Source organism: Acipenser ruthenus, chromosome 1 (genome assembly GCF_902713425.1).
Source record: "Acipenser ruthenus chromosome 1, fAciRut3.2 maternal haplotype, whole genome shotgun sequence".
NCBI lineage: Eukaryota > Metazoa > Chordata > Actinopteri > Acipenseriformes > Acipenseridae > Acipenser > Acipenser ruthenus.
The window spans coordinates 102373270-102392626 of record NC_081189.1 but is presented as its reverse complement, the minus strand read 5'-3'; the positions used below and the strand labels follow the sequence as shown (position 1 = coordinate 102392626).

The following is a 19357-nucleotide window of genomic DNA, read 5'->3' as shown; positions in this document are numbered from 1 at the left end:
ATTGTCTGCATGTACACATGTGATATAACTAATACCCTTTTTATTATATGTTTTAGAATTTAATTATACTTCCTGTCCAGGATGGAATGAGTGTGAATTTAACCCAGTCAGGTCATTTTGGAGAAGGGCATCAGCACATGTAAGTAAACAAGACAGCACCACAGTTTAAATATTCATATTATCGGTGCACAGGGTCCCCACACTTCTGTCAACTTTAGCCACATACTAGTCCTTCATAAATAACTGAGCTTTCACAGAAAGGTTAGAAACTTGTGCTGAATCAATGTTTTCTTCCTCTTGTTAAAGGCCAAATACAACATTTAAAACAATGATTTATAGTTGTAGTAGTAATAATAATATAAATAATGTGGAATAAAAAAAGGAAAAACATTTTAGGCTTGAGAGATTAAAAGGCAGATCAGAACAGTAGAAACGGACAGTGTTTTTTTTTTTTTTTATCTAAAATGTATTAATATATTTCTTAATACTTGAGGATCTCTACTGTCAACTTTGACCAAATCACTTTTTGAAATTTAATGAACTTGTATTACTAAGTTTGGAATCAGAAAAGTAAATGTTGTTAAATGTGTTATGCAATTTTAGAGCTGATTTGTCACATTACAATTATAAAATCTTTATCTTTTGTACATCGCCTTTCATCCTATGTTTTTTGCTCTATTGCAGTTTGCTGAATTAGCTTGTGGCAATGTCATGGTGATGTTAAATGGATCCATTGACAGTCCTTTCAATAAACAAAGGTAAACAATTAAATTATTAAATGTTTTTTTTTGTACTTTTATTTCAAAAGAAGAATTTGTAATGTGAAGTATCAAGTACATAATATACACAAGTACACAGTCCTCACAATTTTAATAACTGTTACTGACTTTTTTATTCCATATACAGTATGTTTGTATTGTGTCTTGTCCACTTGGAGTGATCTGTTAAGAGAAAAAAAAGCTGTGAGTTAATTTTTTTTATAACTCTTAAGATATACACCAATCCTCAAAGATGAGAATCCAAAATGTAGTTCTGTAACAAAGGGTATATTTTGACCTTTGAAGGTTCGGAACACATTACTGAACGAAGGTTCAAAACTTCGATAACCGTAATTTACATAATTTACTGGTGATGTCACCGTAGCTACTAATGTTTATATCTTTAGTGTTCTGCGTTTGCGGTTTATTCCGAATTTTACTGGAAAATTACAGGATTTTTTTTTAACTGGACGTCGGTTTTGACTGATTTATACCTAATTTTTTTCTGTTATTCAATATTTTCCCAGTACTGTTTTCTAGGAATTGTACAATACCTTAATTAAAATGCTGTTTTATTTTGACTCGAACATTGTAATAAACAGACCTACACTGTATCCTAGGATAAAACAGACATTTAGACGTCAGAGGATCAAATAACATTCAAACATGGTTCTGTCACTTCACAAACACACTATCACCTGATTATGCTGGCCAATCAAAGTCTGATTATTGCGGCAATTGCTGGGCGTGGTAACTACTAGCTTGATTAAAAACTACATTGAAATATAATATTTTTAGTGGATGAGGAATGGGGAGAAAACATAAATCAGTTTATCAATATTCAAAAGAAAATGAATGTTTCGAAGCGTACATTAAGCAAAAATAAAAGAAGTGGGTCAGATGAGGCAGAGGATGCATAGCGCTGCAAATAGGGTTGCCACCTCATGACCTCAAAAATAAGGAACAGACCCTAACGCAATGCCATGCAACACCCGTGCCCCTCCACCCCCATTTTTATTATTTTACTATCACAAATACAGTAGACCTCTTAAAACATAATTATTAGTTAATGTATTTTAATATATTTTGACAAATGAAAGCATCATAGGCTTTTTACATTTTCTATTGGCCAAAAACATTTATTATATATAACGTTAGTTCCAGTGCACTTTTGTAGATTCTTGGCAATTAAAACAAATGTCAGGATTTCATAAACATTCAATACAAACAAATATCAATGAAAAACCTAGAAATATGTGGAATTACAAGTTCCCTTTAAAATAAATTTGCTCTTTTAAAATAAATATCACAAAGCTATTGCACATTTCAAATTAAGCAGTGGACATGCAACCTGCCCTGGTTCCCGATGAAATTTCTGCTGACAGGAAGTCACATACCAGAATGAATTTGCCTCATAAAGCTAAAGATAAATAAAAAATAGTGAACTCCCCCCCCCCCCCCCCCCCCAAAAAAAAAAAAAATTGCATAATTTTAGTGACCGAATGTAACTTTAAACGGCCACCTCCCCTCCCAGGCCTAAAAAAAACCAAAACATAAACAAAAAAAAAACACAAACATAGTATATTTATACATATTACTAATTGGTGTCATCATACATAGCAAAATGCAGTTTATATATATATACCAGTGGTAGGGTTGGATCCTGGAGTAAAGTCCTTCATTAGGTTCTAGGTGTTGTTGGGCAACGAAAATGCTTTTAATATTTAAGAACATTTTATTTTAAGAAAGTTTACAAACGAGAGGAGGCCATTACTCGTTTGGTTGTTAGTAGCTTATTGATCCCAGAATCTCATCAAGCAGCTTCTTGAAGGATCCCAGGGTGTCGGCTTCAACAACATTACTGGGGAGTTGGTTAGACCCTCACAATTCTCTGCGTAAAAAAGTGCCTCCTATTTTCTGTTCTGAATGCCCCTTTATCTAATATCCATTTGTGACCCCTGGTCCTTGTTTCTTTTTTCAGGTCAAAAAAGGTCCCTGGGTCGACATTGTCTATACCTTTTTAGAATTTTGAATGCTTGAATCAGATCACCACTTAATCTTCTTTGTTTAAGACTGAATAGATTCAATTATGTTAGCCTGTCTGCATACGACATGCCTTTTAAACCTGGGATAATTCTGGTTGCTCTTCTTTGCACTCTTTCTAGAGCAGCAATATCCTTTTTGTAACGAGGTGACCAGAACTGAACACAGTATTCTAGATGAGGTCTTACTAATGCATTGTAAAGTTTTAACATTAATTCCCTTGATTTAAATTCAACACTTCTCACAATATAACCGAGCATCTTCTTGGCCTTTTTTATAGCTTCCCCACATTGTCTAGATGAAGATATTTCTGAGTCAACATAAACTCCTAGGTCTTTTTCATAGATTCCTTCTTCAATTTCAGTATCTCCCATATGATATTTATAATGCACATTTTTAATGCCTGCGTACAGTACCTTACACAGTTCTCTATTAAATGTCATTTGCCATGTGTCTGCCCAGTTCTGAATGCTGTCTAGATCATTTTGAATGACATTTGCTGCTGCAACAGTGTTTGCCACTCCTCCTATTTTTGTGTCGTCTGCAAATTTAACAAGTTTGCTTACTATACCAGAATCTAAATCATTACTGTAGATTAGGAATAGCAGAGGACCTAATACTGATCCCTGTGGTACACCACTGGTTACCTCGCTCCAATTTGAGGTTTTTCCTCTAATCAGTACTTTTGTTTTCTACATGTTAATCACTCCCTAATCCATGTGCATGCATTTCCTTGAATCCCTACTGCGTTCAGTTTGAGGATTAATCTTTTATATGGGACTTTGTCAAAAGCTTTCTGGAAATCTGAATAAACCATGTCATATGCTTTGCAATTATCCATTGTCGATGTTGCATCCTCAAAAAAATCAAGCAGGTTTATTATATAGTTTCCATAATTTTACATATAACATAAGTCAGGCTTATTGGTCTGATGTTACCTGGTTCGGTTTTGTCTCCCTTTTTGTGGATCGGTATTACGTTTGCAATTCTCCAGTCTTTCTCCTTATGTAAATCTCATAAGCATCTGAAGACCACCGACCAAACTTTTTGATGTGCACGAATGTTTCGCTGAGCGGCTGTGGTTGCAGCTCCAATCCTGAAGGAATGGCACAAATAGTTTGAGGAAGAAAGGCTGCCTTTTTGGAGAAGTCTTGCAGAAAACCAGGATCTGAAGACTGGCAGGTTCTGCGCAGTTAGAAACAGTAGGACCCGATCGGGGTATGAAGGCCAGATATCTCAGCATTGAAAGGGTGGGGACAGAAAACAGAATTAGTGCGAATTTACCAAATGTACATTGTTTAAGAAAGATAGAAAACACCCCTTGAACTGCAGCAAGACCTTAATAGGTAGTGAGAGGGAGCAGAAAAGGGCAAATACAATTAGTACGGTATTTTACGTGCTTTAAATGTACGGAATACGTGATCTGAGATTTGAAGTTTAATCCTTTGCAGTCCATTTATTAAGTGCATGTCAGGCGCGTCTGGTCCAGTTTATTATCACACGCGCAGTTAATTTTAGACGCGCTGTTTAAAAGTATTTTTTTCCACAGTCAAACGGGTTTAAAAGGCCCTGCATATCAACAAAGCACTCACTAGGCATCTCCAGCCCCGCCCCACCCTGTCGTTCGCTATAGCTTTCACATATGCTGAGAAATAAATAATAATAATAATAATAATAATAATAATAATAATAATAATAATAATAATAGTCGTACATACCGATCAATCATCTCCTGATCACTCGTTTTATCACCAAACGCCTCAATAATGCGATCCAAGTCATTATTTTATTACTATAACATCTCAAAAAAGCTCTGCAAATGTCCATAATATTCTCTGAGCGCTGTTGCAGTAACAGCCAGCTTGTTTCCTTATGGCCACCGTTATCTGATGCCAGGGGCAAGTATGACTATTCATGAGATACACCCATTTTTTTTTTTTTTCGGTTTGTCTCGGCTCTTGTCACTCCCACTCGGCCATTGAATGGTTTTCTCGGCTTTTTCTGGAGAAAAAACGACTAGAAACCTGTTTTTTGCGTCTTTTTGATGATGTCGGACAGGTTCCGACATTGGACCGTATAGGAATAATTGCAATGTCGGACCAGGTCCGACATAGGACCGCAAAGGGTTAAGGGCTCCGATGCGGGGGTCCGATGATGGATCAAGGCGCCGGCGTAGATTTAGCTAGGGATGGTAGGGACATGTCCCTACCAATGTGAAGGGACCGTTGAATTGTCCCTACCAATAATTTTGATAAATCTGAAACGACTTTTGTCAAGTCATTTTATCCGCTCCACAAAGTGTTAACTCTCTCAAGATCCCCTCGTTGCTCCTCCCTCCTCCAAAAAAAACCCCCAAAAATGCTAATTTGATTGGTAGGCCCTAGGTTCTCAACCAAGGGGCGCGTGAAACCTTCCAGGGGGGCGCAGTGAACGTTTAAATAGTAACGTACTAGTAATAATAACAGTGACGTGCCAAACGATACTCCCGATTTCGCCCTTTGAGTGCAGCGAGTTATTAAAGAGAGAAAAATAGATACCAGTAGCTTTAAAAAGAATGGCAACCTGGGATTTGTAGGTGTTTGGTGGGGTTTTGGGGTGTAATCAGCAGACAAGAAAACTACAAATTCCATAATGCATCACTGTAACACAGACTCAGTGCGCGGCTGACGTCAGGGACCAAGCAGAGTGTGTTGTTTTCATTGAGGCGCGAAAGTGCACAAGGACTCGGGAGTGAAAGGTAATTCTCCGGGTTTAAAATAAAAAAATTCTAGTCATTCTTAAATGGTGTGTATTGTGCCACAATTTTCACATTTATTTTAAAAAATAAGAATAAATATAATCAGTTTAATTCGATATTTAGTTTGCGTTTGTTGGTTAATGCGTTGTCACATTATTTCTATCCTCCTTCCTCCCTTTGTAACTAACTTACTCCTTGCTTGATATTTTTGTATTGTGTGTGTAAAAAGTGAACACGAACATATGTATTTGATTGAATGGACAGTGTGACTATCCAGGCAGCTAAATAAACACACTATATTATATAGGCAGTAATAAAAAAATATATATTAAAAAGTCAAATTAAACGGGGGGGGGGGGGGGGGAGACAGATATAAAAATAAATTTCAGTGGGTTGAGAACCGCTGGCTTAGGCTGGACTCTGGAAAGAGGCTCATCTGAAGTTGCCGCTTGCCGGTCAGTCTGATATGAGTGTGAGCCACTGACTGAATGAAAACCAGGTGCCAGGGCTGAAGGTATTGTCAGGTCGTGAGCAACATAGTTTGAGTGAATAAACCTACCTACCTACCTAATGGGTAGGTAAGTAGGTTTATTACGTTAGCGACCCATTGCTAGCTGCTAACCCCACGTCCTTGGTGGCTAGTGTGAGTGTGAGTGTGCGTGATCATGTTTTGATATCGTCAACCAACTAACGTTAGCTAATCACTTCAATTCGGCTTTAGGTGACTAAAGCATAATGGCAGCCAAAAAAAGAAAGATGGACATAAGGAAGTTTTTTTTACAAAAAGTAAAAGTGTAAGTAGGAAGATGTCATTAAAGTAATAAACACAATTGATAATGATTCTCATAGCAAATGTAAAAATAATTTACTAATGAAGTTAGCAGAGTCATACTTTCTCTCTAAACAGCATGCATCAGTTTATCATTTTATCAGGCGAATGAAGCAGTGCAACCTGGTAAAAAGCAGTACAGAGGCAGGTGGAGCAACAGGGTCGCAGGTGAGGTCTGTAATGGCTTAGTGATTATAACAGTGAAAGTGTTAGACTCAGTTTTGAGATATATTATTGTTTGAGGCACATTGTGATATGATAGTAGGCTAATGCTGTATAGTAATACTCAGCAAATAAAGTTAGCATAGCCATATATTCTCTCTCTATATGGCATGCATCAGTTTATTATTTTATCAGGTGAATGAAGCAATGCACCCAGGTACGAGCAGCAGCACAGACACAGGAGACGCAGGCAGAGCACGTAAGCGTGCATGTGCTCATGCTTGTAGCGCCAGGGGTATTGGTAGCTTACAGTAAGGCTGGGATAGGTTATAATTCAGGTTATTAGTAATTCTATAGCAGGGATGTCAAACCAGCTTCCAGGAGGGACACTTTATCATAGTGTTTTAAGTGTATACGAGCCAACTTCATGTCATTCAGATTGTCCTCGATTCATGTCCAGCATTCATTTCAAGCCACCAGAAGTGACCATTTAACAGCTCTCCTAAAAAATATCTTCCCGGGGGGCATGCCCCCGAACCCCCCTAGCGACCGTGACTCCGCCCCCCTAAATAATTGTGTCCCCACCAATGTTCAAACCAAACCTATGCCCTTGGATCAAGGAACTGGTTTCTGTGGTGATTTTGCCATGCTGGAGGAACCGATGGTAGCAGAGACAAACGTTGTTTCTAGAAGGACATCCTTGGGTGGGGAGAAAGAGATCTGGAGCGCAGTGTGTTGATAGGACTCCAGGACTCCTTTGTGATGAGTGGTTTGGAAGATGTCTGACAGCGACTGACTTGTACAGTATGAATGTTATGTTGTGATCCTGTATTACATTAACAGTGAAACATTTTTTTTTTTTCTGTTATCCTGTTGTGCGTGATTACTCTCGCATTCGGCTATGTCTCATGGCATGATGTGTACCTGATGGTGTATTGGTTATGCGTCACAGGGCTGTGTCTGAGAACTAGCTGAAACAATTCTGGAAACCAGTGCTGGTTTGAAAGCTATTTAAAATTCTCTAAAAATAGTGATTTCAAATGTAATTATTTTTTTTTATTATAAATACTATAATTATTTTCATTGTTATATTAAACAGGTTTTTCAAAAGTGCATTTTATGACTGTGGCCATAAACACGGGTTTAAAGCTGCTTTTATATATCTGTCAGTGCAGAGACCCAGGGTTTGGAATAAACAACTGACCTTGCTTTTAAGATTTAATATATATTACAAACGCATAAATGAGTGCTACACACTTATTTAAAATAAAATACTGGTAAGTAATTGTTATAAACTATTTATTTATGTATCTGTCCAGAACTGTCGGCAGATAGTAAAATAAATGTAAAAACAATTGAAATGCACTGATACAGTTAAATTGGTGACGAATAAAAAATAACTGAGTGTTTTGTGTAATTGGTAATTTTATTGGATGCAGAGCTCCAGAAAAAAGATGGGGGGGGGGGGGGGGGGTGGTGACATGCTATTTACTATACAGGGCATTGTGCTGATTTGAAGTTCTGAGCTGGAGATGACCTCATAATTGAAAGCAATAGAAAAAAGTGATAAAAATAGTAAAAAAAATAACCAAACCGCCAAAGACAACATTTACCCGCTAGATGTTTTCAAAATAAGCCAAATTTGGCTGGAACACTGCCAATCTGGCAGCACTGATTAAGGGGTAGCCTAAAAGTTGCGTGCCTTTTAGATGTTACCTCAAGTTCAATGTACAAATAAAACACAAATTCATCTAATTTGTTTTAGATAAATCAATATTTTAATTGGCGTTCTGATAATTAGATGCAGGACTACACCGCAGTATACAAGGGTGTTGGTACCACCAGCATATTTTACTTCAGCCTTGCAGAAACAACATACCGTTATACAGTCATCCTTTTTAGATTGTTTTTAGTAGGAAATGATTCTGCACATGTGACTTTGCTTTGCAGAATTTAAGCAGCTCAAAATCTTTGTGTGCTTCTGCCATGTTTTCTTTTGTGTTAGCACTGCTCACATTAGGAGTTCTCGCGGGAAGTGATTATCTCGCGAGATAGTAGCCGGCATTTTCCAGTAGACGTTTCCCTGAATCAGTTTAGCCAAAAATACGGGTATTGTTGTTCAAATACTGGTTATTGTATTGTCTGATGAATATCGCAGTATATTGGTATTATCTTGCACCCCTATAATATACCCTGCTCCAATGCATGGCAGCGGCGCCACATAGAGTTGCTACGTATAAGAATTTGGTAGTGGTTTTAATACAATTTTTGTTTAAGTAATATGCATTATACAAATCAAAAGATGGAATTTTGCATTTGAGTGACATTTAATGTGCGATTTTATAGTGTTCTTACATTGTCAAACGGTTTGTTAACAGAGGAAAACAAAAATACAGTGCATGAATGCCACCTGATGCATCTTCAAAGGTTTAGAACTACCTTCGAATTCCTGGCAAGCAAATGAACACAGCCCTACCAAAATGTATTACAAATTTAAGAGCAACATACTTGGTTTAATTGTGTGCTCACAGCTTCTAAATTGTTTTTATAACAACCGAGTGTCAGAAATGTCATGTGTGAAAACTGTTGTAAATCTGGTATTTATTGTTTAATCCCAAAGCATTTTTGGAAGTGTTGAGATCAAGAAGTTTGATCCAGAGAAGATCAGTTACGTCAGCATAAGGGTGATGGACAGCCTACAAGACAGGTATGTACTGTATGTTAAGGATTATATATATATATATATATATATATTGCCTACCTAGAGATGCATATAAAAGTGTACATCTGGAGAATATATGTATTAGTGCCAGTTACAAAAATCAGATGTTCGTATTCACTAGAAGACATAATGACCTTGTACTTATTTACCCCCTCACCAGAAGTTGCACGACAGTTTAAAAAAATGGAAAATGAAAACGAGCTCTGTGAGATAGGGTTGCCAACCCTCTAGGATTGGCCGGGAGTCTACCAGAATCGGCATTGATCTCCCGGTGAAGCAATCCAGGATATTTTAATAGGATGTTTTAAGTAAATAAATTAATATAATGAATGCACATAATTCATACAGAAGTTCGTTCATTGTTAAAACATAACGGTGTCATCTGATTGTGCTTTTCTTTCCCTTGGGAGCGTAATGACATAATACGTCATATAAACTGGTAGCACTACCATCACGCGCACGTACGCTCATGAACGATGCCGTTGCCAAGCACTAGAAACATTACAACAGTTATTTAGTTAACAGTTAAAAAAAAAAAAATCATGAATGGTGGTGAGGGCCATTTGAGCAGTAGAAAATGCATTCAACAATTGGCTTCGCAAAATTGACACGGCTACAGCAAAATTTATCAAGGGTTTTCGGTGAAATACAAGGGAAGAGGGGCGCTGACCAGCCACGCAGAGAGCACAAAACACAAGGAATGAGAGAAACAGAAAAGAACGCCACAAATCACATCGTTTTTTACCAAAAGAGACTCATCCCAAGAAAATCTGGTGACCGCGGCTGAAGTGGGGCAAGAATTATACCTGATTCTGAAATTGCAAGAAATGTCTTGTGGACGGACGAAAGCAACCAGCATAACAGAGAGTGTTTAGGCACCAAAATCGCAAGAACTTTTGCTTAAGGACTGGGATGGTGCACAGTTTTTTTCAGCTGGATCCGATGCCTCCAACTGATACAAGTGGGGTGCAAATGTCATGTGATCCACAATTGCCTCAAAAATGGGATGAGAGCATTGAGTTTTGATGTAGAAACACTCGTCCTCAAAGTATACAGCGAGTTGCCCTCCTTGGCCAAAAAGACAGTCTCTTATGTCCTTTTTCGAGTTTGTTGAAATGGAATACAAAAATGTGCTTCGGCACGTACCAACAAGGTGGCTGTCACTTCTGCCCGCTATTGAACAAGTACTACAAAGCTTGCCAGCATTGAGGGCATACTTCTTGTCACAGGGGGAAGAAGAATGTGTCAAGAGTGTGTGGGAAGCATTCTGTGAGGAAGAACATGAATCTCTCCCTCTTTGTTATGTTTACTTTCTGCACACCCTGATGGGAATGTTTCATGATGGTGTGAAAAAAAATGGAATGTACCAATGTCATCTGCACAGAACTGCATGGTGTCATGGAAGGCCTCAGTTCAAAACTAAAGAGAAGAAGAGAGGACAAATTATATGGAAGATCAGCCCAAGTCATTTTGGGCAATGTCTTGCCATCTGACAACAGAAAATTCAGAGAGGAAACAGATAAGACATTGACGCGGTGCATTGAATACCTGGAGAAATGGTATGATTTCGAAACATCAGTTTTCAAACAAATGGCAGTGCTCTCACTCGACAATGATGTGAAATGGTCAGATTTTGAGACTCTTGTTACAGCACTGCATCGAGATTGACATTGACAAGCTGTATGATGACTACTGTGTTTTACAGCAATCAAGAGAAGAGATTGTCTCAAAGGAGCAGAAAATAGATTAGAGATGGGTGGAGGTTTTCAGACAAATGCCAGAGAGTGCTGACAGCCAAATGTTGAAAGAGGTCTCTTTCGCACTGTCCATTCCTGTGCCTACTGCGAGAGAGTTTTCAATTTAATGGCACAGCTGTGGAGCAAGGACAGAAACAGACTGAGTTGTGGTGTTGTGAAAGCAGAGCTGCAGGTGCAATTGAACTTCAATATGTCCTGTGCAGACTTTCATGAGTTCTTAAAAAAGAACCCAGAGTTGCTTAGAGCAGCAAGAGGCCAGCTGAAATACAGATTTAAAAGGAAGGAAGCCGAGGGCAACGACATTCCGCAGGCGATCCAGCTTTAAGATAAAAACAACATAACATTTAATTATAATTAATTAAGTATTTAAGTATGAAGGTTTAAAGCTATTCATTGTTGCTCTGTAGCTAGCATATTAATATTCAAAGATGGGTAAACATGTAAAAATCTGATCTCGGTTTGAAATAAAATGATCATCTTGATAGTAACGTTAGCTAACTAATACATTATTGAGCAAACCTAGATTTGCAATATTTCTTATTCAAGGTTCATAACGGTGGTATATAGTTATATATAATTTTTTAATCAATGACACTCCTTACACCCACACACAATAAAATGATGGCTTGATATTGTGAACATGTTGAACAGTACAATTAATGACACCACGCACCAGCGAACCCAGTGGTCGGGCCGGGTGCCTGCGGGCTTGTCTGTAAGCTGCCCAGGGCTGCGTTGTCTTCCGACGGCAATGGCATGGAATGAAAAAAAGAAATAAAATGTGGTGTCACCTTGTCACAAAGACGGCCGGAGTGGGTGGCGTCAGACCAGAAGCAGGGAGTAAACAGACAGAGACTTGGAGTTTGGTGGAGCTGAGCGAATGGTTTCGCTCAGCATTTAATAAAACAGCACAGAAAATAAAAGGGTTTAACAGACAAAAACACGGGACACGGCACTACACGCCAAAATAAAAAGACAAACAAAACGTACTAAACACTAAACAGACGGTGCAGGACAGACGAACACAACACGGTGAGCAGATTACTACTACTACTACTACTTCTTCTTCTTCTTCTTATTCTTCTTAACATTTACCTCCGCTCCAATCCCGTTCTCCACTCACCGAACACCTAAAACCCCGACTGAAAGAAATGTGCGTCTATATATACTATTGTGCTGGGATTCAATTACTAATTAATTATTCACTTGAATCCCAGCACGTGAATTAATTCTGTGCAACCCCGTGCCACACATTACATTTAACCAGCACGTGAAGTGATTTGTGCCCTCCTCGTGCCTAAATACAAATCTACACTTTTTAAATACACGTGAAACACAGACCCGTTTACATCCCATGTACCAATCTATACACCAACATTTACACACGCAACATACAACACATAACACACAATTGCACACAGGGGCGGGGCACATTGCCACACACCTTTATGTAGTATTTATTTCAGGAATAAACAAAACAACATTTAACTTGAACTGTTATTTGGCATACTTTTGTTTTTGTAGTTAATTCAGGGCTAAAGTAAAGTCTACACAACATATTCTTTACTCCTGTTTTTTTTTGTTTTACTTTAATGTGTTACACAGTCCAACGTGTAATAAAGGCACACACACAGGGTCCACGCCCCCCTGCCCCTGTTGCTATGCTGTCTCTGCCTGCGTTCTGAGCAATATAATGTATTTTATTACTTTTTTGAAAACAAACGAATATTTAAATTATGAAGAAATATCTGAACATGAAAATCCTGTATTTGTCCCAGCAATAAAATCCATTGAAAAACAGCAATGGGATTTTTTTTTTCTCCATTTCTTGAGAAATAAATGTTAGGATACATTAAATAAAGCAAAGCTTCAGCAAATGGGTAAACAAGTGACATTAAAGAATCATTGTACAAGTATACAACTACAGTGGACTAGGAGACTAATACAGGAAATACTTCCATATTTTTGGAAAATAAAAGGAAAATGATTCACAGTTTTGACATCTATGCAGTCTGATAGGCTCATTAGTGCCTAAAAACACCAAAGCTTCTAGAAAGCACATTTTCATTTTAAAATAAACATGTATGCTTTCACCCTCACAGAATTCTAAACTTGGTTGCTTTTCTGCAGGAGAATCTGCCCCTAACCAGCATGTCAACAGAAAGCGTATAAAGGCTCAGTGTGTTATTCTCTCATGTCGCTTCTTTTGTTTCGGCCTCCTCCTCCCCAGCCACCACCTTGTAGCGTGCCTCATCCCGAGGGAGGTGGCCCATAGCCACTTCCTAGCTGCGGCACTGGGATGCATGTACCTGTTCATGTTTTTTCCAGCCGGCCTTGCGCACCCATGGATGTGGCCTCCAGCCAAATGTATTATTCACTCTGGCTCTGAGCGCCCATCACAGTTCACTAAACCATCTGCAATTGCAATCAATAAATCTTCATCCCCGGCAGAGTCTCCATGCTGAAAAGACACACCGCAATGACGTTGATAAAACAGGAAAGATGTGTTATATTCATTTAAAAACATAACTTAAACAAATTTTAACTGCCACAAACTGCATAGAAATCTACTTCTACATTGGTTTAGGGAAGCCAGTGAACACACATACAGAACATGATTGTACTCCCTGACTAAAATATATGGGTGAAAATGTTTACAAATCAAACAACTTCATCTCAAGTAGAATGTTGATTTTCATGATTTCATTTATATTTACATATCTATTTAACAAACTACTGTTTGACTCTTTTCAAAACACTTTCCATTTTATTTTCATCAGAATGTCGATCTACAGTAAAGTATTAAGAATTAAAATTGCATTCACCCTGAGGGGGAAAAAAATAAGGCTTGCATTTGAAGCTTGTGGTGTGTTTTCCCTATGTTGTATTTTTTTTTAAATAACCAAACTGGTTTGATATTCTGTGGTCTCGGGTAAGATATACATGTGACGTGATTCAAAACACAGTTTATTAAATGAGTGCTGTATTGTTTTCTTAAGGACCTCATGTAACAGCATTTCATTACAAGACTTGGGCAGAATCTTGAATAACTCCAGGTTGGATTTTGATTGTAAGGACATTGACAAGTAAGTGTTTGTTTTTTTTAATGTATGTAATTAATTAATTAATTTATTTATTAATTTATTCTCATTGTATAGTAATATAGGTAACCTGGGTCCTCCTTTGTTATCCAACAGGTCTGAGATTCTACAGTGTATTAATGACCCCATCTCTCAATCCTGTGATTGTGTCAACTGGAACTAATTAAGTAACTATGTATTGCTGATGGAATGGCTCTGACTTTCAAGTTTAGTTTTTTACTTTAACTATTTATTATTAGATTTTTTTTTTAAAACAGCGCTTTGCAGAACACTCATTTGTGTAATGATTTGTGACAATCCTGTTTTTGGAATGTCTATACAGTTTAATAAAGCCAGCGATTTAGCTTTTTATGTAACAGTTAATCTTGTTTTTCACATACATGTTCTGTGTACTGTACTGTTCAAATGTAACAGGGAAGTTGGAAAAAAATGTGGTATGGTTACTAAAAGCCATGGCTACATCTTTAGCTTTTGGGAGGCTGTTGAAATGTGTCCACTTTGTCAAAGCATTAAGTACTGTTGTTTAAAAATATACTCAGACTTTTTTTTTTCAGAATTGGATTTCTGTTTTACTTTTTTTACTTTTAAGAAATAATCATCATAATTGTAATCGAGTGAACAGTTTTTCCCCATGATTTTTATTAATCAATTTTGAATGTCCAATTACTTTCCCCTCACCTCAACAATGACCCACAAAAGCTCAGGAGAACGGAAGGTCAGTGGGCATCCTTCGATCCCACGACCAAGCCAGTTGCCTACTTACACCCAGGAACACGCAAGTGGATGTCTCCAAGCTACCAGCCTCTGGAGGACAAAGGCCAGCCCTTCAGGTGTCCTCTTTATCTTTCCAGGCATTTGGGCAGTATGGTCCACTGTGTGTATGTTTAGACAGAATGTGATTATTGTAGTTGCAGTAATACAGAAGCCACAAGGTGGCACTGCAGAGCTAATTTACATGGCTAGTAATGGTTTCATCATTTGAAGGTTCCCATTTTGGCATTTTCTTTTTATTTATTTTAAATCTGAGGATTGCTCCTTTTGTTAGGGGTCTGCATTACTGTGATTGACAGTAATTGAATCCATAACATCATCAATATTTAGTCCTTTTGTTCGATTGGAATTTATGGAAAGTACAGTAATGGGAGTTCACTAGTATGTGAATCTCCACTGCTGTTTCTTAAGTAGTTATTTATTCGTCACTGACTGATGAACTAACCAGTAATGTCACAGCAATGGTGGCAAGCTTTTATCAATGACAGCATCTTGATATGGTCAGAGCATGATGGAAAATTCAAGCGTGGAGTTAACAACATTCTGTTGATTTTTTTCATTCAAGAAGACTGCTAGCAGGGGCTAAGGTACATTTTGGGGAAGCTTCAGCCCGCCCTGAACAATGAATGACATCCTGTTGCATCGGAATTGATGCTTTATGAAATTGTTTGTTCTTCTTCAATAATATTAAAAATACAAGCTTGATGCACAAAGATACTTAAACATGTTTTGCAATCCTAAATCAAGACAATCAAGAGCAAATTATGCAATTTGCATGTATTTCAGTTGCCAGGCCTTATAAACTGCTACTGAATTGATCCATTGTTTTCTTTTAGCCCCAGGAAAAAAATAATTAATTGGTAGAGAGTATTTTGTCATGTCGCTGGCTGAGAGCCATAGTTTTGAGATATGCTTTGATAGTCATAATCATATAAACCTACTGAGTTCTGTCTTTCTTCTCATGGTGATGCTGAAGACAGCGAGACAGAACTGAGATTCAAATCCTGATTTTTCCAGACACTTTTTACCAGATCTGGTTTTAGATGTTAAAAAAAATGTTTTTAGGAATTTTAATCTCTTCCCATTGCGTCCTGTCTGTAACTAATTCTGTAGCTGGTTCGGACTCTTTTCCACTGTACAACCGAGATGTGCCCATTTAAGGATAAAAGAAAAAAACAAACAAAAAAAAGAAGCTGCGCGAGAGCAATGAGAGCTGTAGTTGTATGCATGGTACAGCTGTACAGTATTTTGTTTGACAATATTTTTGTAAATAAGTTTAGAATTGTTTTATTTTCCGCATTTTTTTTCTTTAATATAATAAAGGTCAAAGATGAGAAATTTGGTAGAATTGTGTGTTTTTGAGTGTGTAAATTAAGTGTACCGTACCCACGGTTTATGTCTATTTGCTTAAAATCATCAGAAATTAGGGCATAAACTTTCTCATTTCTGACGCACGACTCCAGATCTTCCTGAACACTTCTATCTGCCCTCAGAAAAACTAGAGTCTGCACTTCCTCAGCGTCCAAAGGCTGTACTTTTCTCTCATCACACTCACTGCCCACCATGTTTTTTTGTTTTTTTTTCGTTTTTTTTCTGGAGTGTACCGACTGATGCAACGTAATAACGAAATTCCTTAACCCCGCCCGTTGCCTGGCTTGGCTCAGAGCCAGATTCAGATGTCTTTTGTCATGGGTGACCTCGAACCAGTTATTATGTGTAGTAAGAAATTGGATTCTTTTGCATGGAGAATTTCAGTGGCTAGAGTTCACGGCTCCTCGATTGATTCAGATTCAGTTGTATTAAGTCTGCCCACTAATAATGTAGAGCAAAATAGGTATTGTGGTGTTTGCAGAGCCGACCCGAGCTGAACCCAAGACAGAAGTGGAGTCCTGCTGGGAACGAGCTGAAACATTGGACATGGACTGGATGATTTAAAAATGAAATGTATTAATGAGATGATATGTGCTGTAACCATTTGTAATGTTTGAATAATCTTTAGTCTGTAACAAATACTGTAAAGTACTCGCTCTCTCTGTAAGACCGTATAACAGAATCTGGTACAACTTGATACACTGGCCGGCCTTGAGCAGTCTCTTATTAAAATTGGCACGATTCCCAGAATTTAGTGCTGAAATCTCTGTTAAGACTTTTCAGCTTGACTACAGAATAATGCTGTACTAATAGATGTATGTTAATATGCTTGTTTTAAATGGTATAGATTGCTGTGGTAACATATAATCATAGGTAGTGATAATTATTGTTAGTATGAAATACTATGAACAATTTTTATGTATAAGATCATATGATTCACTTTGCTTAATATGATAGCATACCTGAAGCTGTTTTCTATCAAGATGAGCATAGTTAAAAACTGAGTCCTAATTCAATGAAAAGAATTACTGTGTGCTTACATTCAAGAATTATAACTTCTGAATATAAAGGGAAAGGAGTTAGGAGTATTCTTAAGGGAAAGAGAAAAACAGAAAAGGATTAAAAGACCTCGCTTTGAGTAGGTTTCTGCTTGTAATTCAGTTTTAAAATAAGTAGGTGAGTAAGAACAACCTAAAATAAAAGCAGACTATAACTTAAGAAAAATAAGCATTGTCAGAAGATACACCACAAATAGAGAGCAGAAAAATTGAATAAAATCCTATTGTAATATTGCGGATATACTGCTGCGAGCAGAAAGTAATAAGGTTAGCAGCCATACGCTATAAGAAGTAATGTACTAGTTTGACTCTGAAGTTAAAAGACGCAGCATAAAAAGATGTTGTGTTTAAAATACAAAATAAAAAGATTGAAAAAATATTGAAGAATAACTTTATAAGCAAAAGATAGGCTTTGGAAAAGTAACCTGCTTTATTGAACTTTCTACAAGCCTGCCCTTGGAGGGATCAGTGCTTGAGGCCAAGAGGTCTTCATTGGCAAGAGAAGCGGGGATTCTCTTATCAGGAATTTACGGTGTCAAGGCTAGAAGTATTTTTCAATTTATTAAACTTGTCAAGAAAAGAGGTGTCTCCAGCAAGCTGGTTTTAGCCAGTATGTGTATAGCTGAAACATACAGGGTCATCTGGATGTCAATTAAGTTCAAGCCACCAGGGGCCCATAGGAGAAAAACATTACAGCTTTACAGCTCAGTAAAATAGTTAGGTTTTCCATAAGGAGAAAACTCTACACTAAAAAGATATACGATGGAAGTTCCCTATAAAACCTGCTAAACACACACCTGTAAGGAAAGAATGAAATTAATTTGAGAGTGAGATGACATGAGGGAATATATTTTTGAAAGCCAAGTTCATGTAATCAATTATAATCATTATAACTATATCTGCTATATTATGATATAACTATTGGTGTTGCATATATTCAAAAAACACCGCTTTTCTTATATTGGTGTTGCATATATTTAAAACACCACTCCTTTTTATAATGCACCCATATTAAATAGTGAATCAAGGTTGCAGGGATTTTGTGAACTCTGCTTCACCTAACTTTTCAGATGAAGGAGGGGGGCCAAGAATGAGTGGATGAGAACATGGGCTAGTGTTGATTTGTTGGCATATGACTTTAATTGAGTCTGAGGAGGTGGTTGAATTCTTTAGAGATTACTGTTTGCCAAGAGATAAGGACTGTCAATATAGATTGATGATTGAATCTAATTGGGGCTTCCCATTGCTTTCAATGGGACGAAAATTGTATAAAAACCCTGGGCCGGCTATGTGGTCCATCCTTTGCAGATCTCTACAGAACAGTCCTTCTCTTTTGTTCACGCTACTCTTCCTTATAATAGGAGGTAAGCATATTAATGGTATTATTGTATCTCACATTTATTGGTTATATTGCTATGAGGTTTTGAAACAATGTTTTAGTATTAAGAGTGTTATATTGAATGTGCTAAAACATAGCAGTGGGTGCTTGTAGGCTTTGTGCTTAACCAGCCTGAGGGCTGCACTGAATACATATAATTGTATTATGTTATTGAAGTATTAAATGCTGAAGCTTGTAATAAACTTAGGATTGCTAATTATTGTTACATGTTTTCGGGTTTTGGTAGTATGCGCAAACTACTAAACCAATATTAAAGGCATTTTAATAAAACGAAGGAGCGCTGATGTTGCTCTGATTCGTAAAACTTTGAATAAATGAGTCTGAGTGATTTTCTTGATTAAATAAAAAGGTTTTAAGGACACACGCTCGTCCAGTGCTCGAACATAAACCACTAGGAGTTTTAAACATCTCTGTCCTCCTTAACGTCTCCCCTGAGTTAAGAGTGTGTGCAGAGCGAATAATATAATAAAAGAGAACGTGAAAAGTGAAAACGTGACACTTTTGAGGCCGGAGTTTCACAGTTTGGTTCTCGCTTGGCTTATCTAATAGCCAGTGGAGAACCACCCATACCCGTACCTTACCGAGCCCTCACGGGTCAGATGTGCCAGTGGAGAAGGGGTATTAGAGGTAGGCAAGGTGACTTGTCAAA

At 37.5% G+C, this 19357-nt stretch overlaps 1 protein-coding gene across 2 annotated transcripts in view; it reads left to right on the top strand.

Annotated features, from left to right (window-relative positions):
• The window catches only part of LOC117421343 (ADP-ribosyl cyclase/cyclic ADP-ribose hydrolase 1-like), a 41860-nt gene extending 23887 nt beyond the window's left edge, over positions 1–17973 (top strand). For both annotated transcript variants that reach the window (XM_034035637.3, XM_034035636.3), the window contains exons 4-8: positions 57–139; positions 685–758; positions 9150–9236; positions 14008–14094; positions 14206–17973. In XM_034035637.3, coding sequence (XP_033891528.3) covers positions 57–139; positions 685–758; positions 9150–9236; positions 14008–14094; positions 14206–14272 — 398 coding nt within the window. In that variant the 3' untranslated portion in view covers positions 14273–17973. The remainder of the gene's footprint in view (positions 1–56; positions 140–684; positions 759–9149; positions 9237–14007; positions 14095–14205) is intronic.
• Positions 17974–19357: the final 1384 nt, after the last annotated feature.